The sequence below is a fragment of the Leptidea sinapis genome, chromosome 2 (genome assembly GCF_905404315.1).
Source record: "Leptidea sinapis chromosome 2, ilLepSina1.1, whole genome shotgun sequence".
NCBI lineage: Eukaryota > Metazoa > Arthropoda > Insecta > Lepidoptera > Pieridae > Leptidea > Leptidea sinapis.
In genome coordinates this window covers 7,049,552-7,074,405 of record NC_066266.1, presented here as the reverse complement: position 1 = coordinate 7,074,405, position 24,854 = coordinate 7,049,552, and the positions used below count along the sequence as shown (strand labels likewise).

General features: G+C 33.6%; 1 protein-coding gene across 2 annotated transcripts; it reads right to left on the bottom strand.

The window, feature by feature from the left end:
* Positions 1–2,765: 2,765 nt before the first annotated feature.
* LOC126976628 (uncharacterized) lies at positions 2,766–24,631 on the bottom strand. Of its 2 annotated transcripts, none has more exons than XM_050825112.1 (3): positions 24,034–24,631; positions 15,244–15,439; positions 2,766–5,280 (listed from the first exon to the last, which is right to left on the bottom strand). In XM_050825112.1, exons 1-3 carry the CDS (start codon positions 24,215–24,217, stop codon positions 5,145–5,147), a joined length of 516 nt encoding a protein of 171 aa, XP_050681069.1. In that variant the 5' UTR covers positions 24,218–24,631; the 3' UTR covers positions 2,766–5,144. The 2 variants fall into 2 exon arrangements, with proteins under 2 accessions (XP_050681069.1, XP_050681078.1); XM_050825121.1 differs by lacking the exon at positions 24,034–24,631 and adding an exon at positions 20,412–20,702.
* Between the last annotated feature and the right edge of the window lie 223 nt (positions 24,632–24,854).

The following is a 24,854-nucleotide window of genomic DNA, read 5'->3' as shown; positions in this document are numbered from 1 at the left end:
TGTAAACATTTTGCATTTTCTTTGTTTATCATCAGTTAAAACTTTATACCAAGTTTATTTGTAAGGCCGACAATGTTTAATGATAGAATTTTAAACATGTTACTAACTGCTGTAAGCGCTAGTTAAATAGATTGTTAATTAAATAGTTCTGTTATAAAAATTGTACAATTAAACTAGGTAAGTAGCATTTCAGGCTTAAATATTATTTTTTAGTTTGGAAGGTGCTAATAAATAAATGACATAATTATTAATGATTTTAATATATTGCGTTAAGTTAATTTAGAGTATAACCTACTAATATTATAAATGCGAAAGTTTGTAAGAATGTATGGATCTATGTTTGTTACTCCTTCACACAAAAACTACCGAATGGATTTCAATTAAACTTTACAATAACATAGCTTATACATAAGAATAACACATAGGCTATAATTTATAAAGCTATAATATGAATTATCTAAAATTATATATTTTTTGTTATTATTATTTTTGTGTTTAGTAGGTACTTTAGTTTTTGTTCAGTATTTTTATCATATTGCGTAGGTAGTTAATTATTTTTCTTGTAAGTTCTTTAGTCTATAGCTATTTAGATAACTAGATGAGTTTAATAAATTTATTACATATAATCTTTCACACAGCTCTCAACGAGCTAGAGCTGTGACAATTGCTACGGCAAGAAGCGAAAGTTCATGCTGAACAGCATAGACGTGAGCAAACAGCATGTCAGGCAGAAGTAAGAGCTGGGGAAAGTTCTGCTCAAGCTAATGCTCGACGTCAGGAAAATGCTATCCGTATAGTCACTCAGCATGCATCAGAGACTCCTGAAGAAGCAAGAAGCCGTTGAAACACGTGAAGAAACAGCTTCTCCACGGCACGAACATGCCCAGCTAAGCAGTGTTCTCCTGAGACAGCACATGAGGCAAATGCTGCAAATACCAGTGGGAGGCTCCTTTGCACAGGAAGCTGACTAGATTATGGGGACTATAACGGCGCCTATTTCTGCCGTGAAGCAGTAATGTGTAAACATTACTGTGTTTCCGTCTGAAGAGCGCCGTAGCTAGTGAAATTACTGGGCAAATGCCACTTAACATCTTATGTCCCAAGGTGACGAGCGCAATTGTAGTGCCCCTCAGAATTTTTGGAGCTTTTCAAGAATCCTGCATAGTAATAGGTAGGGCGTATCAATTACCATCAGCTGAACGTCCTGATCCGAGCGCCGGCAAATTACAAACAAAAAAATAAAACACGCACATAAAAATACCAACATATTTTACTGAATCGCTTATAACTTGGGCATACGGTGTAACAAAAGACACATTCTTCCTTCATTTCTTTAGAAGCGAGGCGTCCAAATTATTTATTTGTTGAAGAAAGGACGAACAGATGGATAATACATGATAAAAATGCTATTATTAAACACGGACTAGTAAAAAAATAAGGAATACTTCTCACCTTACATAAAAGTGTAGCAACAAAACAAGCCGATTAACGTGTAAATACATAGCTCCACGCACACACTTACAGTACAACAGGCCGAGTGGCGGCCATTATGAGAATTGTCATCGTCTGTGACAGATCAGTTTGCGTCTCAATAAAATATTTTTAAAATGCCGTCGTGCGTTGTGAAAAAGTGTAAAAACGATACTTAATAAGTATTTATGGCCATATATGATTATTTAAGGGAGAAAAAATTGTGTAACTATTATCCCCCGTAATCGCACACACACTAGCATAACGGTGCTTCACTTGCTAATATCACGGCGCGGAGTACTACCTTTTTTACTCGTCCGTGTTATTAACAAGATTTAATCCAAATTTTCCATGAAGTCTCAAAAGATAGAGAGCGACGTCGCGGGCATCAGCTTGTATAAACAAACATCAAATAAATTATTTTACTTTCAATCCTTTCAATACAATCTTAGCTCCAAAACGCTACAAAACGGACATAACGTTTTGTACCTACAATTTTGTGCTGATGAATGATGTTACGTTATAGAGGAATACGTGTTAGGTGATAGAGGAAATTACAAAAAAAGAAATCGATTTTATTAAAAAAATATTATTATTTTTAAGTTTTTCTTGTTCTCCCATGGAATTATTATGATTTATTTTTGTCAATCAAGTGCTTAGAAATAAAAAATGTATGGCCAACAACTTTTTTATTTACATACATACTAACATAATATCTACATCACCTAGATGTTTACAGCTATTAATATTATTATTAATTTTTATTATTTATATTTTTATTATTATATCAGTTACATTGAGAACATTTACAAATTACAAGTTAAAATATTAAAAACGATAGTACGAGTACCTACCGCATATAAGAAAGAAATATAAAAATAACGAAATTGGTTTTTTTTCTAATTTTGCAGAATTGTAAATGTAGCAATGAGTGTTTTGCCAATTCTTCTCATTACAGATCAACCTTTTACGAAGTGGCGGTAAATGTAAAAAGAAAAGAAATTTTTGACATTCACAAGTGTCACTTATTTGACCTACTTGAGCAAAATGATTTTGACTTGATTTGATCTTGATTTGAGTTATGTTCTACACATACATACATACATATAGGCTTCATATATGTTATACATATATATGTTCCAGTGGGAAGCTTCTTTGCATAGAGTGCTGGTGAGGTTACAGCGGTGACTCTCTCAGGGCGTATCACTCACCATTAGTGATTAGGTGAACATATTCCTCGAGTCATTAGTTTTACCCATAACCCTAACTTGGAAGTCTCAAATAAAAAAATAATACCAACTGGAACATTGTTTATATTTTAAAACCCTTGAATTAAATTAACTAATATTAACTACCTCCTTGTTACGATTTCTGTGGTTAACTTGACACCAACTTAAATTCTAAAATGATTTTTTTTGAAAAAAATACACATTATTAGCTTATAACAAATCATGATAAGAAAATAAAATAACAATTTTATAAATTCGTTTCTTGGCAGCTATTAGAAAGAATTCACGGATTCTAAATGAAGTTACCGAATTAAAAAAAGAACAATTATATATAAAACACTTACAAATTAGTAAAAACTTTAAATGTAAACTATATTTTTTATGCATTAAAAAGTTTTGCAAATTGATGAAGTAAATTTTGATAGTTTTGTTGGAAAATATCGCCTATGCATTAAGAGCGTAGGTCGAGATTTTCCAACCAACACACACATATATTTGCTCAATCAATTTGTTCAAGAAAACTACTCTCACCCATATGAATAACCTTAAAATTGTGCAATTGTATCAAATTTCATTGATATGGACTTACAGGAAGTAATATAATATCTTTATTAAAATAGAATAGGTCACTTTAATGCGCGCTATCCATATTATTATTATCTAGCTTAGATGTAGAGCAAACATAAATAATAGTGGTTTAAGTATGAAATTACCGATTTGTAAATAAAACCTACTTGGTGCATGATTAATAAATGAAACTTTTTCCATAGACAGCTAGAACATTCTAGATTTTAAAAGTGTACGTCATCGGAATGTCTGAAGTTCTAACAAATGAGCGATTGACTCGATTGTATGAAACGTGCAGTCCATTGATAGATTGACAGATGACGGCTATAATCTTGTAAAAAATTGAGATAGCCGAAATCCACTATGTTTTAAACAACTGTTCGCTTTCAAACTTAGCCGGATTATACTTCGTCTCCAATCGCCATACTTTAATTAGTACTATTTCAAAGTAGTGTCAAATCACTGCACGTTTCATAGTAAACAAAATTTCATTTTTACATAGGCAGCCCGCCTCTTATTACGTAGTATTTAATTCCTGTTTATTCAATTGTTTTTTTATTCGGCTTTAAAAATAACTTGATGAAAATATTGAAAAAAAGAGTAATTTTTGAATACAAGTTCTGGTGTGAAGCTAACGATGCAGAAATGTATCCGTTAAGAGGGTAAATTGGTATATTATACCTTACAAAAATAGTCTGAATATCTCAGTACAAAACGGCGATATCATACATGAACCCGTCATAAAAGTGGGTATAACTGTCTGGCTTATTAGTGAATGTAATTAACAACCTTAAAATAATTAAACTTGAAATTGCACTACAAATAGAGGGGAATTCCCACCTCAAGTGTACTTAACTCCTTAATGGGAAGTCTTTGTAAATATAATCAGTAAAAGTTATGATATAAAAGTGTTTTAATTTTTTTTAAATATTAAAATGAACATTCTATTTTCGTGTAACATTGCCTAAAAATAACGCCAAGAAAGATATTTGCAGACAAATTTCATTAATAACATACTTTCCATCTTTTCCCCTTACAAACAACTTATCTCCGTAGCTACAACATACTTAAACTACTTACAACAATATAGAACCTTAAAATTAGTAAATCACAATATGTTTTGATGTGGTAACATTTTCTCTTAAGCAAATGTTAAAACGCTATATTATACAATAAAATATATCTACACGTAAATCCTAATTCCATACACCTTAATTTTTACACAAAATAATCTATCAGCTTCAAACCTACCGACCTGATAACCCATAGATACCTGATAAAAGGCAAAAGCTTTCAAATTACGAACATAAATCTACTTATAAGCCCGGTTATATTATCTCTGGACCATCACGTCTATGACGTCACAGCGTCACCTTATTACGGTGTGCAAAGCAATCTGGGTTAAGTAAAAAAGTATTTATTTTTCTGGCAATACTATTATAGCGACACAGCAACAGAAACTACAGAACTATTAACAACAAAAGTCAAAACGTAACAACGAAAGCTTCATAAAGAAAAAAAAAGATAGCAGGAAAATATCATATTTACCTAACGGTAATGAATCTGCAAACCGTACTAACGCAACAGGATGAGCGCGACGGGCTGAAAAGGGAAAGGGCTTCACGTTCCAGCGAGGTCCAGAGATAATGTTGCCGTGCATTAATAAAAATCCACTAGTAGCCAATAGCTATGGCTTATGATTTGTTGTGATTTATTACCTGACCAATAACGCTACAATGATATCATTGATTGACCAATGAGCATTCAATACGTCACGGCAACACACCTCAGTTGATTGATTGAATTTTTTTCCTTGCTGATATGTCAATGATTGAAGCAGACGAATTTTATTCTAATTACTTGTAAGTAAGATATAGATTATGTTAGCAAAGTGTCGTCACATGCACGTCGCTTGGCGAGCTGATGGCACAGCTGTGAGGATCCCACAATATCTCCAAGAAACACGCTGAGAAGGTAGAGTTCTTTTGCTTGATCAGATGACCTCTTATATTGGCTAGAAAAAGAAAATACTCATTGATTATTGTTATTCATGAAACCTACATCTAACATAATCAAGGCTCATTTATGTCATTTTGCGTCTCAAGTGTCATACTGAATTTCTATTATAATCTACCACTACCCACAAATTCGGCTAAGAGTGCGCGCCATTTCTGATTTACGTTTTAATTAAATTTACGATTTAATTAAATGATACAAATTAATGAAGTATTAAATATAAATTAGTTTCAGATGTCCTCAAATATAAGTATCATAATCAATGCTTCAAATGTATGTATGTATGTATGTTATTAAATATACATAATACTTAATATAATACAATTTTTTGTACTTAGGTATATGTAGCTATATTATGAGTGGAACTTAATTTTTAAATTACTTTATGCATTTTTTTTATGGAAAAGGAGGACAAATGCAGATAGACTCAGCTCTGCGGCATACGCCGCGGCCGTTAGAAAGATTAGAGAGTGCACGAATGTTGCGACCGCTAGATTAGTGTACTTCAGTTATTTTCACAGCATCATGACATACGGTATTTTACTGTGGGGTCATGCTGCTGACATTGATATAGTGTTTGCTCTGCAAAAGAGTGCTGTTCGTACTATATATCAGCTTGGTTATAGACAGACTCTCAATGAAAAATTTTAAGAAATAAATATTTTAACTGTTAATTATTTTCGGTATATTTTTGAAAATTTAATATACGTTCACAAAAATCGTCATCTCTTTGCTCTTAGTAGTGATTTTCATTATTATAACACAAGAAATAAGGGATTGCTTTAACTAATTCTAGTAGGCTTCATAAGATACATAATAGCTTTAAAGGTAAATGTTTTTTTTAATAAAGTCCCAGCCATTGTTCAGGCATTATCTATAAATTTATTAAAAATGAAATTGGTTTATTAAAAAATGGCTAAACAACTGAATATCTAAGTGATCCGACAGCCTGGGACTAGATTATGATTATTTTATAGTAATAGCAACGACAGTATAATATTGTGTATTTCATTAAAAAGAGCGGTAAGAAAATGAATGCTGGGAGAGTTTCTAGCGCCGCTTCTTCTCTCTCAGAGAGCCATTTGTTTCCAAAGCAGTAGCAGTATCTAGTATATTAGAAATGACATAAAAAGGAATTCATAAGGAATCAAATTTGAGAAAATAAATGCCTTTTAACGAGCGTACGGGTCACCTGGTGCTAAGTGATCCACGCCACCCACGTTCTCTTGTAACACAAGAGGAATCACAGGAGCGTTGCCGGCCTTTTAGGAAGTTGTATGCGCTTTTTTTGTAGGTTCCGGTACGTGGAAGTAAGTTCCTTGATAACCGCACTGTGGCCGCCACATATCCAGATGGTGGGAATGATATCCTAATTTATTGCGTGTCATGCGAAGATGGGATTCGGCGGCAGGAAGTGGCAGTCCTTCCTTCCTGCCACTTCAATTATTTAATTTGTCAAAATCACACGATTATTGTAATTTTTGGAGTTGGTGTCATCCAAGATAGGTTTGTTACTACATACATAGTTATAGGTGAGATGTGCTTGAGTCGTGAGGAGGCGAGAGGCGAGAGCGGGTTGCTGCAGAAGGACACCGATTCCAAAAATAACAATAATCGTAGTTAACTAGAATTACATTAATTAATTAGATTGTATAAATATACGTAATTATTTTTATACTTTTTAGTGCATATGTTTTGGAATAGTGTTTTTGAAGGCGGTTTTTTTGTTAATTTTTTTTTATCGTACATCGTATTGTACTGCCGGCACAGATTTCTAAGTTACTACACGTGCACGTGTTTTGTTAGCGGCAGCAATTAAAGGTTTTTTTTTATTGAACTACTGCGTTTAATTCTGTCTAAAATACTCGATTATAACATAATCAGGCTATGTCCCTGAACTCATATTTTGCGTGTCGATTTCTACAACTACCCGCAGCGCTAGCTCGGAGATGAATGTGTGTTATTTAAATGTGGATTCGTGGTTTTCGTGGCATTGTCTGCATTGATTACTCCAATCCCAGTCATCCATTTTATGACAATAAGGGATGAGACAAGCAGGACGTTCAGCTGATGGTAATTGAAACGCCCTGACCATTACAATGCAGTGCCGCTCAGGGTTCTTGAAAAACCCAAAAATTCTGAGTGACTCTACAATTGGGCTCGTCACCTTGAGACATAGGATGTTAAGTCTCATTTGCCCAGTAATTTCACTGGAGGGCGCTTCAGACCGAAACACAATAATTGCCGTGAAGCAGTAATATTACATATTAATGCTTCACGGCAGTAAAAGGCGCCGTTGGTACTCCTAATCTAGCTGGCATCCTGTACAAGGAAGGTTTCTGTTAAATGTGTTCAGCTGCATATGAAGCCTTTTTCGCGGAGGAAAATAATATCTTAACGAAAGAGTTGAATGAAAAAATTATAATTGTAACAGTGAGGTTTCCGAAAGAAACTAACGGCAAGGTTGGCTAACATTGGACGTTGGTTATTACTTATTAGTGAGACTCCACTGACCACCAATCACTCGTCTGTTTTGAGGGGACTGTATATCGTTAACCGTTATAGAGTTCGTTATAGTTGTAAAAAAAATCAAGAATAGAGGGATCCGCATAATTTAGTTAAATAACATTTATTTAAATATGATTAAATTAATAATAAATAAGAAATGATTTTATTTCTATTTTACAACTAATACAATATATTTAAAAAAATCCTCATCCATTGGTTATGGTCAGGGTATCGAATTTTTTTGTCGGTCTGCGCGGGCATCGTAAGAATTCACTTTGATAATTTTTCTCTAACACGCCAAAAGGATTAACCTCAAAATGTAGTTTTAATTATAGTTAGCAGTAAAGCACAATGTATCCATCGGGAGAATAGTTCTTTTGTGGGTTTGGACCTGGGCTTCACTTTGTGTCTACAAGCTACAATGAATGTTAACTCATGTATATGCAGCACAATGTAACTATGTCATAACTTCTAGCATTTTCCATTCGCCATAAGCAGTTAGGTTACAAAACCTTACACATAGTCTACGTGACAACGGAACGGACAGCTTGCGTACAGACTTACATAAGCGACCCACTTAGCGTCCACTGATGCATTCTTACATTCACTTGTGGCCTGCTTTGTACATAACCTTGAGAAGTGATAGTTTTGCAACCGTCGGAGCCCATGCGGATGGGCAGTCGTGTCAAGGCCGATTGTTTTCGGGCCTGTGAACTCTTCGGCTGATTTGCATGAAATAGTTTTGGTAAAGATTTCGTTTCGTGGGATTGTGCAATAGGTTAAAATTTAAATTTACTTGGAGGCCAACGGATCCAACGGACGTTGTCAGGTTTCACTAACATACACATGGGCAGACAACTATATATGGACTGAATTGAGAATCTAAATCATCCTCAAATTCACTGGAACAACCAAATAATCATCAAAATCGTTGTAGTAGTTTAGGAGGTAGCTCAATTGTGAATCTAAACATTTTTCGAATCCACCTGAAGACACACAGACAATTTTATTAAAATCGGTCGCTTAGGAAGGAGTTCAGTGATAAACACACGCACAGAAGAAATATATATATAAAGATTAATTATCATAAAAGAATTTTAATATTGATATGGTCACTATAAGATGTTGCTAGGTTAGCTAATTACGTAATAACTAAAGACAGAAGGACCGTAAGTAGGTAGGGACTGAATAAATTGACATACTTGGTATTACATGGATCTCACAACTTATTACGGTATAAGAACTGAGTTGCGAGACGTGGTTTTTTTAAAAGTTTTGTTTTTAATGGCATAGTACGTTGCATGACTAGAAATGAAACAAGAATTTGCCTGCCTGAGCGAAGCAAGGCGTATCGTGAAAACAATATCAACCACTCTAATTTTCCTAAATAATATAATTAATAATTTTGAGATTTCAGATAATAAATCCAAATTTTCAGTTGTTGCTTTATCAATAATCTTAATATATATTAATCCAGTGTACTGATATTTGTTTCCAGTGGACTCCTAATAGTCTAGTCAACAAACATGCCTTTTTGGTCAAGTTTTTTCAGCAGTCTCCGAAAATTATGATTGAGGTGTCATTTGATTCGGAATGGGATTTAGATGGTTTTCGAAGAAAAAAATGAAGTTTTGTTTGCAAAAATTACAAAAGTTATTAACAATTAACTAAAGCAATATGGGTTTAGTTTTTTGCAAATATCTCATGTACGAATAAAGATTTTTCAAATTTGAAAAAAGATTCAAAACGAGGAGGAATTTTCCTAAAAAAAATTCCAGAATTGTAGGACCAATATTTATAATTTTCCCAGAGGGTTGAAAATACGCCCGAAAACGGGTACTCCGGCTTGCGCAAGTACTTCCACCCCCTTCGGAACTTTAATGAATAAATAATATTATTTAAACTTATTAAATATGAAAATTAAAAATATTCAGGTCCCTACCTACAGTTCAATGAGACGTGGTCAAAAAAATATTATCGCGATTTTTCAATAAGTTATCCATTAATAAACTAACAATTTTTTGTAGCACGAACTTTAAAATTGCAAGTGCGATAATTGTTAAACTATTTCTGCCTTATTCATAATAAAACACGTTTCGAAGGTATAAAGCTATATTAGTTAAAACGTGTTTTAAGCCTATCGAACGTTCGATAAAATTCCTTATTCATATTCGTTAGATAAATCTCCCATAACTAATACGTCTCTATAGTACGCAATGTTGCGATTTCGTACAAAAAAAACATGATTTTAACTAATATAATGAGGAACTCTCAAACGAAACAAACATCTTTTCAATGTCAATGGTTTGTCAGTTGTCAAAAGTCGATGTCAAAATAATTTAAAACTTCAATAATCAAAGTTTTGAAGTCTGTCGGTTGTCAATCTATGGCGGATATCCAACAACTTTGAGCGGGAAGCTATTTATTTCATTATTTAACGAACAGCTGATCGATGTCGGCCATGTTTTGTATGCGTTCGAGTGCTTAAAATAGGTTTATAGAAGGGTCCTAGCTACTATAAGTCACGTCAGCTTTATCGAAGAGTTAATGAGCGTTTTAGCTCTAATATGCGATTATGAATACCATTTATTAAGAAGCGTATATTAGCTATGTTTTAAATCTCCGCTAAGTCATTATGATTATCTAAGAATTTTTACCTTTCGTGGAGGTATTTTTCAAAGATCTTAGAATAGAATCCCGTTAGAAAAATTATAAATTATTAGTATAGTTATTATATTATAGTTCTTAGCTTACAATAGTTTTTATTTTGATTTGGGACCAATAATTGGAACGAAGTTCCTTACGGCAGGCTTGGAGGGGATAGGGAATTTGCTGCGCGACCGAACTGAAAAAAATGTGATAGTAAAACCGTAAGAAAAAATCCGTGGAATAAAACCGTTAAATGAGACGTACGCAGGCGCGACACTCGCATACACAAGCGAGTAGTGTATATATTATCAATATTATTATATTAATATATGATAACGATTATAGCAATATTAGAACGATTTTTTTTGCAATTTGTGTCGATTCTACATTAGCCGAAGGAACTTCGTTCCTACCTGGTGTCCCACGACACCACATCATTTTAAGTTTTATTTTATTATTTTTATGATAGACCAATATTTGCTTTGTATGGACATCATATTTTCGATGAGAGAATTTATTAAGGCACGGGTTTGACAGTTCTGCTGTAAAACAGCTGTATAACAACAGAGAGCATATTTTGCGAAATAATTCTTGATGTTATGAAATATTAATGACAAATTCATAAAAAAAGCAGTATTTTATTTATTAAACTTTAATTAACAATAGTAGATATAAATTAATTATAACTAGTATAATAGTTATTAATAAATTATGATTATATATCTATACTAATATATAAAGCTGCAGTGTTTGTTTGTTTGTTTGTTTGTTTGTTTGAACGCGCTAATCTCTGGTACTACTGGTCCGATTTGAATGATTCTTTCAGTGTTGGGTAGTCCATTTATCGAGGAAGGCTATAGGCTTTGTTTTTTTTTCAAAATTAGGGATCCGTAATAAAATTGATATTTTGTAACACAAGGTGTAAAATCGAAAACCTATTTTTGCGTGCGCTGCAAAAACTATTGACAATAGAACAAAATGATGTACAGGCTATAATATAGGCAATATTTTATTACTTATAAAACTATCGCGTGAATTATACTTTATATGGCAAAACAACGATTTCCGGGTCAGCTAGTCTTACAAATGACTACAACGTAATAATAATGTAGCAATGGGTTTTAGCGTGATTCAGAGACATCTATAAAATGTAGATTTATTCTGGGAACCATTATGAATATACATTTAATGCGTATTTTATATAAATTGAAAAAATAAACGATCTGTTTCTTGGGTAATTGGTCTTGAAATTCATTAGTCAGCCGAACATAAACACTTCGGACTACGAAAATATTTTTGAGCTTTAGCAAATTAAAAAAAAAGTTCGTAGATACCAAAGATGATGTCAATACTACGTAATAAGAGGCGCGACCGCCTAAGTATAAATTGAAATTTAGTTTAGTATGAAACGTGCAGGGAGGTTTGACATAAGTTTGAAATAGTATTTACAATTGGGTGACAAAGTATAATCCAGCTAAGTTCAAAAGCGAACGGTTGCTTAAAATGTAATGGATTTCAGCTATCTCCGTTTTTTACAAGATTATAGCTGTCATCTGTCAATCTGTCAATGACCGCACGTTTCAGACAATCGAGTGAGTTGCTTTTTATTAGAGAGCTTCGCTAGTCTAATAGAAACGATATAAATATCTTTTAAAAGTAAACTGAAAGAAAAAATTATATTAAACACAATTTTGTGGACAATTGTCTTTTTGCGGTTGAGTACCTCCAATTTACAAAATAGCTGTATTTTTCAATATTTCGAAAGAAACAGATTCACTCACAGTGCATGCCTCATTTGTTACTTTCTGGCCAATCCATCCTAAAACCATTTAGGTTGGCAAGTTGCCCAGTGCACATGTGGTTCAAGCTCTGATACGTTTAACTTCTATTTTATATTGCCCTCATAAGCTAATATAATTGGTCTGTAATAATTATATTAAGTATACTGTATGTAATATTACAGTTATTAAATTAATGTTTTACCTTTTGCCTTCTTGCTACATCTTATTGGGGATAAGTGGTTATGTGTACATTTTTTTAAAAGGTCGTATGAAATCCCACAGTTTGGTGAGAGTAACAAAGTTCGTTAAGTCATAGTTCATTGGACACCATTTTTTTATGAGAGGAAAAAGGGTGAGCGTACGGGTCAGTGATGGTAATTGATCACCACCGAACACATTCTCTTATAACACCAGAGGAAACACAGGAGCGTTGCCTACCTTGTAAAGCGTTGAATAAACCTAAAAAGTATTTATTTGAATTGATTCCTTTAGAATTCTTGTTGATGTCAGGTCAAATATTACCAGTGGGAGGCTCCTTTGCACAGTATGCAAGCTAGATTATGGGTACCGCAACGTCGCCTATTTCAGTCGTGAAGCCAGAATGTGTAATGATTGTTGTGTTTCGGTATGAAAATCGCCGTAGATAAATGAAATTGTGTGAAAATGCTACTTATGATCTTATTTCTCAAGGTGAAGGGCGCAATTGTACTCGTAGTGGCTGGCACGCGGAATTATTGGGATTTTTCAAGAATCCTTCTGAACGTCCTGCTTGTCCCGTCCCTTCTTGTAATAAAAAAAACAACCGTTTCGCAAACAAATGACGCCCTGAGAGAGAAGAAACGGAGCTAGAGACTCTCAGAACAACGACGAAATCCACACGACGACGGAATTGCATTGTTACTATGAACTTATAATAGAATAAAAGTCCGTTAAATTAATAATAAAACATTTTTTAAGAAACGTTAACAGAAAAAGGTTGTTGGGACTTCAGTCTTTATCGGCCACCGACGTGATAGTGAAGTGCGCAGAATTTTCGTTTTTAATTTTCGTTTTTGTCCAATATTTGGTATGTTGCTATTTTTACAATAAATCTAGACTATATTTCCAAGACATTACAATAATTATAATGGTGTGATATATAGGTTTTGTTTACATAAATTTGACTTGAAGCTGTCAAACTATAAGCAATTTTTTGCTACACGTAAAATAATACGCTTAGATATACATTCGCGCGCGTAATTTTCGCGCGCAAAAATCGCTCGGCAATCAACGGATTATAAGCTTAGACAGATCGGATCTCAAAGCGTTAACCAGGCATGCATAAGCGGGCAGGAAACACGCTTGAGACGAGCGGGTCGTCACTTGTTTCAAAAAAATATTCCCAAAACCAAACCGACTTCAGAAACACTATTCCAGAAGGATAAAAATAATTGCCCATTTTTATACAATGTAATTAATTAATTTAATTCTAATTATTGTTATTTTTCTATATTGAGATTTTAGATTGTTCGCGTGATATTGGGTTTTTTGTAAATTTGTCGCGCACATACTTATACCAAATGATATTGACACACTTTTTACACAAATTATCTTGCCCCAAGTTAAGCATATATAGCCTGTGTTATGGGTTACAAGACAATGATATATTTAATACAATATACTTACTTAAACATACATAAATTCATATAAACATACATAAATATATTTACACATCCATGACTCGGAAACAAACATCCAGCAAATTTAAGACTTTTATGGTTTTCTCGTGGATGCCACTGTCAGATCTGGACCAAATTGCAATGGCACCACACGGGAAGCAGCAGCTTTCAATTAAATAAAGTATTATCAAAATTGGACTCAGTTGAAATTTATGAAACAACATAAAAATAAACATACCGACGAATTGAGAACTTCCTACTTTTTTGAAGTAGGTTCATAAAACATAAGACACAAAAGCGATGTCTTTATATAACGCTGACTAAATATGATTATACTTTATATAACGAATTAAGTGATCCTGGAGGTTCCTCCTGGAGGGTTCTGGCACCACACTTATATTTGTGAAGTATAGAGATGTACTGAACTGTAATAAAATCCACTTGAGATACTTCATTTTTAAGTTCCATTGTTTTCTATGACTTAGATAGTTTTGTGATGCGTTACAACTCAACTCGAATTATCACTGTTACGACCACCTTCACGTACGGTGAGCTGGAACCAGCTGTCTTTAGAGCTACAGATAAGTCCATTGATGTGTTCAGCGATAATATAACAAAATTTAAGGATAATTTAATTAAGACACTTGATTCGAAGCGGTAGATGTCACATAGATGTTAATATTGTCATCATCAGCACTGCAGACGTCCACTGCTGGACAAAGGCCTCCCCCAAAGATTTCCACGACGATCGGTCCTGTGCTGCCCTCATCCAACGTATTCCGGCGATCTTGATCAGATCGTCGGTCCATCTTATCGGGCCTACCAACACTACGCCTTCCGGTACGTGGTCGCCGTTCGAGGACCTTACTGCCCCAACGGCCATATGTCCGCCGAGCTATGTGCCCTGCCCACGTCACTTCAGTTTTGCAATCATTTGGGCTATGTCGGTGACTTTGGTTCTCCTACGGATCTCCTCATTTCTGATTCGATCTCGCAGATCTCGATTTGTATGTGACTTTGTGTAAGTATGCGTGCATTGCTTAAGCTAGAGGTTAACAGTCAACCCCAATTTTTTTCGACGTTTTCACAGTGTATCTAGACGCATAAATGATCTAAGTGTATGTTACATGTAATTCTGTTGGTAGTTCATAAATAAATAAATAAATATTACGGCAATAGTTAACAATCCAAAAAACTCCTACAAATCATCATGATGGGACAAGTTGGCTGGCGAAAGAAAAAGCGTAGGTCGCAAAAAATCGCGAGTGCGGCAGAACTATTTCGCCTTGCATAAAGTTTAATTTACCAAGTTGACTCACAACCTTCGCTAGTCGGAGAGAAGAAGAAAAAGTTGAGAATACTAACCGAAAAACTTCAGGCCAATTCATTTGTGGCTTCGGTTGGGTCTGTGCTCTTTTGGCGTAGTCCACACAAACACGTTCAAACACGCAGGCCCTCGTCCCGAACTCACCCACGATGTACTTTTCCACTTCTTGAGCGTCGAAAGGCTCTGAATCGCCCTCATACGTCAAGTGGCGGCGTGATCTTGATCTGTATGTCGCTGGAAATAGACATAGACAAAGATTAGAATCAATTTGAATAAGGTTTTAAAAATATTATATCTTTAAACGAGCAATTCATGTATATATACTCGTATATTCTGAATCTTGGAAACGGCTCCAACGATTTTAATGAAATTAGGTAAATTTAGGGTTTGAATTTAAAAAAAATTAGTTTTACCCTTTAACATTAGAATACAAAGGTAAATTTGCCACCATATACAAGACTATAGCTCAGATGGGACATTGGGTGATCCGGAAAGCAGAAGACACCGGTCCGAATCTAGATGTCCTATTAGTTTTTTTTTGTTCAAGTTTTGTACATTCTTAAAAATCCGAGCAAGGCTCGGTCGTCCGGATATTAGAAATCTTACCTAAGGTAAGTAGTATCGTAGAAGTAAAAAAGAAGATACTAGATGTGATAAGAGAAAAGGTAGTGATTTAGTATAACCCGAAATGGCAGACGTGAAATTACGCGTATATAATATGGTGTATTAAGTAGGACATAAGATGAGGATTCAAAATAATCTTAGATTAGAGATCGCATATTGAAACCTGCCGTTAATTTACTTTGAAGAACCCAAAATTTTTCCAAAATAAAATATGGGTTTTTGCAAATCACTCGATGGGCTAATCCGAAGATTGTGTAAGAATTTCATTATAATCGGTCCAGTCATTTTAAAGTTCTCATAGAACATATGCATACACTAATCGATTTTATTTGTAAATACTTAATGGGTAAGTGATAAATATGTTTTGCATAAAATTTGAAAATACTAAAATTAAAAAAAATGTCACATCACTGGGAAAGAGTCACGAATTTTCTGGGAAATTTTAAGATAAGCCCAGCGAGTGTTCATTCAAAGGTCGGTAGCGATGCATGACACAGTTTTTAAAGTGAAAACTATAAAATGACGTATAAAATGTTAAACTCGCGTCAGGACACGTGGCCTGATCGAAACTTCGTAAGACAGTCGTTGATATTATGGATGAAATTGATTTTTCTGAGACTTTAACTTTTAAATGTAAAATAATTGTAATATTGCTAATTTTTTTATGAAATTAAAATTTTAATTTTTGTGTACGATATACGCGCAATAAATTTATATTGTATTTAACCATATAAATGAACTTTAAACTGATAAATAAAGCAATTCGTGCGAAATTTTTCCCTAACTGTCAGTCTATGATATTAAATATAAAAACGCACACCGTTAATGTTCAAGTTTTCTCTTCTGCCGGCACTCCTCGAGTGCAACCCGTTATTTTTTTTTTGCGACATTACAGTAAATGAATGCACCCAATGTAACGAAGCCTTAACAAGTTCATTACGAAAATGCTTGCGTTATCTTTTGGGTAAGGCTCGCGCTGACCTTTAACTTCTATAATAGTCTTGTAACTTATTACATCATTATCTTGCTACACACGACAAGTGTGTGGACTTCATTATAATGTTCTAAAGATAAGAAGCTGTGTGTGCTGTTTTGTTACGTAGGTAAATTGCATTACACTTGAAATATGTAATTTTTTTCTTACAGCTCGTTTGGAAGGCAGATTTCTTAGACAAAAACGAGCGAGAAACTCTACGGTTGCTCTTTTCATAACTGAATAATATTACAGATTCTTATTTTGCAAATAAATTTTACAAATCATTTCAATTACAATATATGCAACAAAATACACAAACGTCAAGTACTAATGGCATAAACGAGTAAGTAAAAAATGGAAATTAATAAGTTAAAACATAGTTATAGTTTTTGAGTACATACTCAAAGCACAATAAACTAGATGCATCAATCCAAACATACCGTAAATAAAATAAAGGTATGATGCGAGTATTTTATTAGCTATTATATAAAAAAAAATATTTAATAACTTTAATTTAAAACAAGACAGTAGTGAAAACCTTACATGTATGAGCGTTACACACCAGAACGTAACAGCTTAGTTTCACAAATAAAATTCGAAAACAAAATTTACTAACGATGCGGGAATCTAAACTATTTTATTAAAATTTTATTTAAATAATAATTTAGATTTGAAAGAGCGACATCTATATATGATTTCCAAATATGCAAATATTGAGTTTTAGCAGGTTATTGTAAAGTAGATCCTGTAGATGAAGCCACACCCGAGAAATGAAACAGACATATAAGAATTATCAACGATACGTCACTCGAACGGTTGGTTCATTGGAAAGAGTGCTCGCGCGATTTCGAGTCCCACATCGTTCATAAATTTATTTTTCAAATTTTATTTGTGTAATTAATCCCAGAGGTGAAGGATATCACTTTAAAAAAAAAAATAACTAAGTTTCATTAAATATCTACAAAATAAAGTGCTCCTAAAGAAGAGAAAGAAAAAAACGGAGCTAGTGATGTTCCGATATGTTAACACATGACGCCATTTCCTAGTGCTTGCCTAGGACTGAAGTGCTTCGAGAAAAGAATGATAAGGCTGTGACGCTTGTATTTGCTCAACTTGGCAGGGGCACTGCCGGGATTACATTACAAAGGTGGTTCAGGATGCGGAAGAAAATATTTGAGGGCCCTATCATTTAAAAAAAATATCAGGTTTCATTTAATTTAAATAAAAAAATTCAAAAACCTTTTAAAAGCTTTCAAATAGTCTCCAAAAGCCCTTTGGGTTTCATTTGTAAATTTATTTATTATTCTCCAAATACACTCAGGAAAAACGACTATATATCCCTCAGAGGTAGTGCAATTCTTCTGGGGTGTGTTTAGGCCCTCAACTTTGCCTCGTGCTTTCAAATTGCACCCTCGTTGGGAATCACTGGCTCTCTTCCATTGTTCAATATCTAGTGTGTAGTGTAGATCATCATTTCGTTATCATTAGCTACGTAACCTAATATCAAAAGTAATGATAATACGCCCTGCCCATTACAATGCAGTGTGGCCCTGAGCCACTCTTGAAAACCCCAATAATTCTGAGCGGCACTACAATTGCGCTCGTCATATGCGGCTCGCCTTGAGACATATTATGCCTCATTAGCCCAATAATTTCACTAGCAACGGCGCCCTTCAGACCGAAACACAATAATGCTTACATATTACTGCTTCTCAGAAAAAAAAGGAGCCGTTGTGGTACCCATAATCTAGCCGGCGTCCTGTGCAAAGGAGCTTCCCACTGGTATTCTTAAAAGTTTCGTAGCTATTTAGTAATAAAAGTGAATGTTCTCGCCGTAACCAAGTTAACTCAACTTTCACTCTATTTCACAAGTAACAATGAATAATATAAAATAAGCCTTTATTGCTGTACTCAAACATTATAAATGATACTTAACTAAAAATAAACTTAACTCTAAATTATATGTTAAGTTAAACAGCAAGTCTTTCGACAAAGGCCTTTTCTAAAGATTTCACGAAACGCCTCTCTGTCATTCGCTATTTGGATCCATTTAGAGCCCTTTTCAATAACGTATCTCTAGTTACGGATACATTGATGTCACCGTTTAATGAAAAGTTCTTATCTATCCATAGTTATGTCCAATATAGTTACAGTCCAATGCTTTATGTCGATATGGTATTGAAGTGTAAGTAAGCGTAAGAGGATAGATTTGTCTACCTCTAGTAAGTTAAACTAATGATAAATAGGTTATTGAAAACGGTCGTTAGTGACTCTTTTTACTTCATCTTCCCTACGTTTAGTTTGTCGCTTTTATTTTAGTATATGTTATGTTAACATAAAACCATGAACTAAATAATGATGATGATTGATATTATAATAGAGTTTTAATTCAAAAAAGAAAGATTTTTTTTTCTCTCTAAAATATTATGTTTATTTAATACTAGCTGACCCGGCAAACATTGTTTTGCCATATAAATTATTTTTAGAGTTAAACCGTTTCTTGGAGATTGGAACATTACTTTATTTTTTTTAAAATAAAAGATTTTTTCAAAAAAAAACGTAGCCTAAGTTACTCCTTATTACATCAGCTACCTGCCAATAAGAGTACCGTCAAAATTGGTCCAGCCATTTCAGAGATAAGCCGGAACAAACAGACAGACAGACAAAAATAGAAAAAAATGGTATTTTGGTGTATGTAGTGTATATATATTCATATACATGTAGTAAAAAACGGTTATTTCAATATTACAAACAGACATTCCAATTTTATTTATATGTATAGGGCTAGCTGACCCGGCAAACGCTGTTTTGCCATATAAATTATTTTTAGAGTTAACCCGTTTCTTGGAAATTGCAACATTACTTTATTTTTCTAAAATAAAAGATTTTTTCTAAAACAAACGTAGCTTAAGTTACTACTTATTACATAAGCTACCTACCATACAATAAGCCAATAAAAGTCCCGTCAAAATCGGTCCAGCTATTTCAGAGATTAGCCGGAACAAACAGACAGACAGACAGACAGTCAGAAATTGTAAAAATAAAATGGTATTTTGGTGTATGTAGCGTATATATATTCATATACATGTAGTAAACAACAGTTATTTCAATATTACAAACAGACACTCCAATTTTATTTTTATGTAGAGATGTATGTACAGATCAAAACTTATTATTATCAATTCATACATGAAAGCTCTATATCCCTTAACACATTAAAACATTATTCGAGCATCAAATCTAATCTCCTCTGATTTATGATACCCTCAAAGTTACTAGTGAAGGTAATTTCCGTACCCAGAAGGGGCAATCTATTCTTAATAGCTCTCTTATAACACTTCCCGAATATTCCCGTCGTTTTCTCACTCGATATTAAAAAGTGTGTATTTTGTTTATGGTATATTATAAAAGGTAACGTGTAAAAAAAATTATATAATAACAATTTTATTTCTTTAATAATTCATAATTACTATGAATATTTAATAATAAATTAAATAGTTATTAAAATAATATAACATACTTCATAATAATTCCTGCTGGCTCCCGTTAGGCTTAGGTTAAGATTAAGTTGCTAGATGGCAAATCACATTATATTAAATTACTCACCGGGACTCAAAGAATATCCCAATTTCTTCAAAAAGTTCGTCAATTTCACACTACCTACAATAAACGGGAAACCAACCAACTGCACTGGAAGTTCAAATGAGGTTTCTTGATTAGAAACAAATTGAAAACACATGAAAACAACTAAAATTATACCAAACAAAACATTGGTACGCATTTTGAATTGAAGATTTAAAATTCGAACTTCTACGTGATTTTTTTTTTTTAATTTTACTCGCGGGTAATGGTTTTAGTCTATGGCGTCATACAATCGAGAGACTAGAACTACAGGTATCGATGGTAGATCGCGTTGTGACGCGGAATGCAACGGCCGCGAGTCGCGACTTCGCCGACTGGCAATGTTGGTCAATCACAGTTATGTCACTGTGCGAAGTTATTGAGATCACTCGCGCTTTCATCTCGTGTCTACTAAATGCAATATTACATAAAAACAAATACTTTTATTATAAAAACCTTAAATCATTTATACTTACGTCTAGAATTCTAGATAGACTTTGACAGTTGTGAAAACGTCGAAAAATCTTGAGTTGAGAACGCATGTACACTTATACAAATTGTCCTACATATCAGCTTGGTTATAGACAGTCTCTCCAAAAATTTAAAGAAATAAATATTATGACTGTTCATTGTCAGTACATTTATGAACAAAAATCGTCACCTTTTTGCTCTTAATAGTGATTTTCATTATTATAACACTAGAAATAAGGGATTGCTTGTAACTAATTCTAGTATGCTTCATAAGATACATAATAACTTTAAGGGTAAATGTATATACTTCTATAATAAAGTCCCAGCCACTGTTCAGGCATTATCTAAAAATGAATTTAAAAGTTTTATAAAAAAATGGCTTAGTCGTAAATCCTTTTACTCCACTGCTGAATATCTAAATGATCGGACAGCCTGGGACTAGATTGTGATTATTTTATAGTGATAGAAATGACTGTACAATATTGTATACTTTTATTGAAAAGAGCGCAAAAAAAGAATGCTGGGAGAGTTTCTTGCGACGCTTCTTCTCTCTCAGAGCGCCATTTGTTTCCGAAGCGGTAGTAGTATCTAGTAGTAATTAGAAATGACATCAAAAAGAATTCTAAAGGAATCAATTTTGAGAAAATAAGTGCCTTTTATGCCTTTTGTCATAAAAATTGCGAGTGTAAGACGTAGCTTGTCATGTACACCAAAGTATTAAGCTAAACCTGACTTGTTTTCATCCGTTGTCTAACAGCAAGAGACTCTATCTAGACGTATATATTATAAAAAATAATACATGGCTTCTAAATCTAAAGATATAAATAAAATAAAAACAAGTCTGCGATTTTAGTCAAAACAAGGGTACAGCTACCGTAAGAGAGGCTTACTTACTTATTAAATAGCCTGAGAGCAGTCGCTCCATTTCCAAGTGTACCATTAAGAAAGTCATTTATGTCATAGAACATTTTACCACACAAACGTATTTAACAATTCTTTTGAATTTTGTAACACATTTATTTTATTAGTGATAATTGTTTTGGGATCATGTCTTAAAAGCTTTTATATCATAAGCGTATTAAGTTTATGTTTGTTCCTGAGATTAATGTTATGATTATGAAAATTTCTAGAAAATTCGCCTAACTGTAAGTTACATTAATAGGAATATATTTAGAGGCAATGGTAAATATGTTTCGTAATTTTTTTCCCTCAACGTTTCTTTAGGACCTAGGCACAGTTATGTCTATTGTGACCTAGGTTTTAAATTGTACCAATTAAGATACAAATATAAATATTTAATAATAAAATGACAATTAATAAACTTACACTGAAAGAGCATTATTTTTTAAATTGTCAGCAAGAAAATGTGGACAAAATCTAGTTCATTGATGAGATTGTTGATCATTGATCCGCATCCAGTCTAACAATAAGTAGGTTTTATAATTTGTGTATATATTTCTTGAGTATTTCAAAAGTCACTTCTTGTTTATAAAATATGACCTCATAATTTTTGTATATAACAGCAACCTACTAACTATTACGACTAATAATATATCTACTTATATCGTAAGTGTGTTGATATTTTGAGGATTCTGTATTTTGAAATTATTTAATTTTTCATTATTATTACACTAGAAATAATTGATTGCTTGCTAATTCTAGTAGGCTTCATAAGATACATAATAACCTTAATGGTAAATGTATACACTTTTATAATAAAGTTCCAGCCACTATTCGGGCATTATCTATAAATAAATTTAAATGTTTTATTAAAAAAATTACTCTTTCGTAAATCCTACTACTCCACAGCTGAATATATAAGTGATCCGACAGCCTGGGATTAGATTATGATTATTTTATAGCAAAAGCAATGACAGTACAATTTAGTATATTTTATTAAAAAGAACGCAAAAAAAGAATGCTGGGAGAGCTACCTGCGCTGCTTCTTCTCTCTAAGAGCGCAATTTCTTTCCGAAGCGGTAGTAGTATCTAGTATATTAGAAATGACATCAAAAAGAATTCTAAAGGAATAAATTTTGAAAAAAAAAAAGCCTCTTATGCCTTTTAAAGGAAAAAACCAAATCACTTCGTCCGTTCGTCCGTCCGTGCGTCTGTTTGTCTGTCTGTCAAGACCCTGTCAACGTATTTTTTTCATGACTTTACATATTATATTGTAATTGAAATGATTTGTAAAACGATGTAGCTGTTAATGTTGATATAAAAGATTGCCAATGGGTTTCTTGCCACTTTTTCTCAATCCGTTCAGTCCTTTCGTCCGTCCGTGCGTTTGTCTGTCAGTCAAGACCCTTACCTGACGGATGCGTGAACGTGTTTTTACATGACTTTACAAATTATATTGTAATTGAAATTATTTGTACCGCGGTGAAGCTGTAAATGTTGATATAAAAGAGTACCAACGAGTTTCTTGCCACTTCTTCTCATTAAAGCAGCTCAACAACGAATTAAGTAAATTATTTCTTTTAATGGAAAATTGGGTCAATCGAGCGTACCTGTAACGTAGCCTGTCACCTGATGCACCTCTTGCAACACCAGAGGAATCACAGGAGCGTTGCCGGCCCTTACGGAAGGTGTACGTGCTTTATTTGAAGGCACCCATGTCGTATCGTCACGGAAACACCGCACAAGGAAGCTCAAATTATATCCGTAAAATAATATTTTGCATTACAAACGAATTGCTTAAATTTTTAACTAACTAATAGTTATCTTATATATCGTTAAAACTCTCATGATATAAAAATACCAAACACGATATAAGTAACCAAAGAATCGTTAACTCTTTAAATTTAACATAAGTACCACTGTCAAAGAGAGAAAATATAAATTAAATTTTCAAAAGAATGATGTAGCACCAAAATGGCTCCTTCAGCCCTTAAAAATAATATTATGCTGTAGTAAAGTGTTATAATGTTACTAGCCCATCCCGCCCTCTTAGCTGGACGAATTTTAAAAGGAAATAAATTAAACAATGAAAAATAAGTAGCCATAAACCATCTAGGATAAATTTAGCATCGAATGGTGTCATTTAGTTAGTTTCATGTCGATACGATCAGTGGTTTAGGAGTTATTAGGGAATATACAAACATATATATATATAGATAGTTTAGATGTAAATTACCTGGGCTTAAGGCGTAAGATAGCTTCTTGAAGAAGTTGGTCACTCTCACTGCCATTATAATAAAAGGAAATCCAACGAGTTGTACTGGCAACTCGAACGAACTTTGCTCCGTGCCAACCATCACACATTGCAACACCAAGAACGAAATAAAAATCCACGCGTAACAAATTTTCACTATCTCCATTTCTCGATTTTAACACTGCCAACTCTAAAAAGATTTCTACTTTTTTGTATGCCTGCTTCGTGAAAAGTTCTATATCAAAGTTTGACAGCTCGGTCAGTTTGAATTGCGAACTATACGGCAGTCTTACTTTCCGATATTTTTTATTGATACGCCGACCTTCTTGGGGTGTCTATTATGAACTGACCGAGCCCAACAGGACCCAGTTTAGCCAGTGTCGTAATCTAATCGTCATTGCTATGCATTACTAAATCACCGTGTCGATTAACAGCTGGTTATCCTTGCCAATGGCCGGAGGAAATGCAACGAAGCGTGTTATGAAAACAGATCGCGTTCCTAATTTAAAATTTCAACACCACAATAGAGTAAAAAAGTAATTGATTTTACGCGTCACCTATTGAACCTGCCAGTGTTATGTGTGAATTGAAAATCGAGAGTCTTTGAATCGAACCCAATGATTATGTAATTAAGTTCTCGATGTATCGATTGAAAGATGAGTTGGCGCGCTTGCACATGCGTTTGTGCAGACGTTAAAGAAGTCACTACACAACATAAAATATAATATAACCCCACCTACTAAGCGATTTGCACCAAAGTAAGTAAGCGTAAGGAGTTATTATGTAACTTGTTTAGTAGTTTG

Coding starts and splice junctions, on each gene's coding strand:
- LOC126976628 (XM_050825112.1), bottom strand. CDS start 24,217: ATGGAGATAGTGAAAATTTGTTACGCGTGGATTTTTATTTCGTTCTTG. Junction 15,440..24,033: donor ATCTTACGCCTTAAGCCCAG/GTAATTTACATC, acceptor GTCTATTTCCAG/CGACATACAGATCAAGATCA. Junction 5,281..15,243: donor AATTGGCCTGAAGTTTTTCG/GTTAGTATTCTC, acceptor TTCTTTTTCTAG/CCAATATAAGAGGTCATCTG.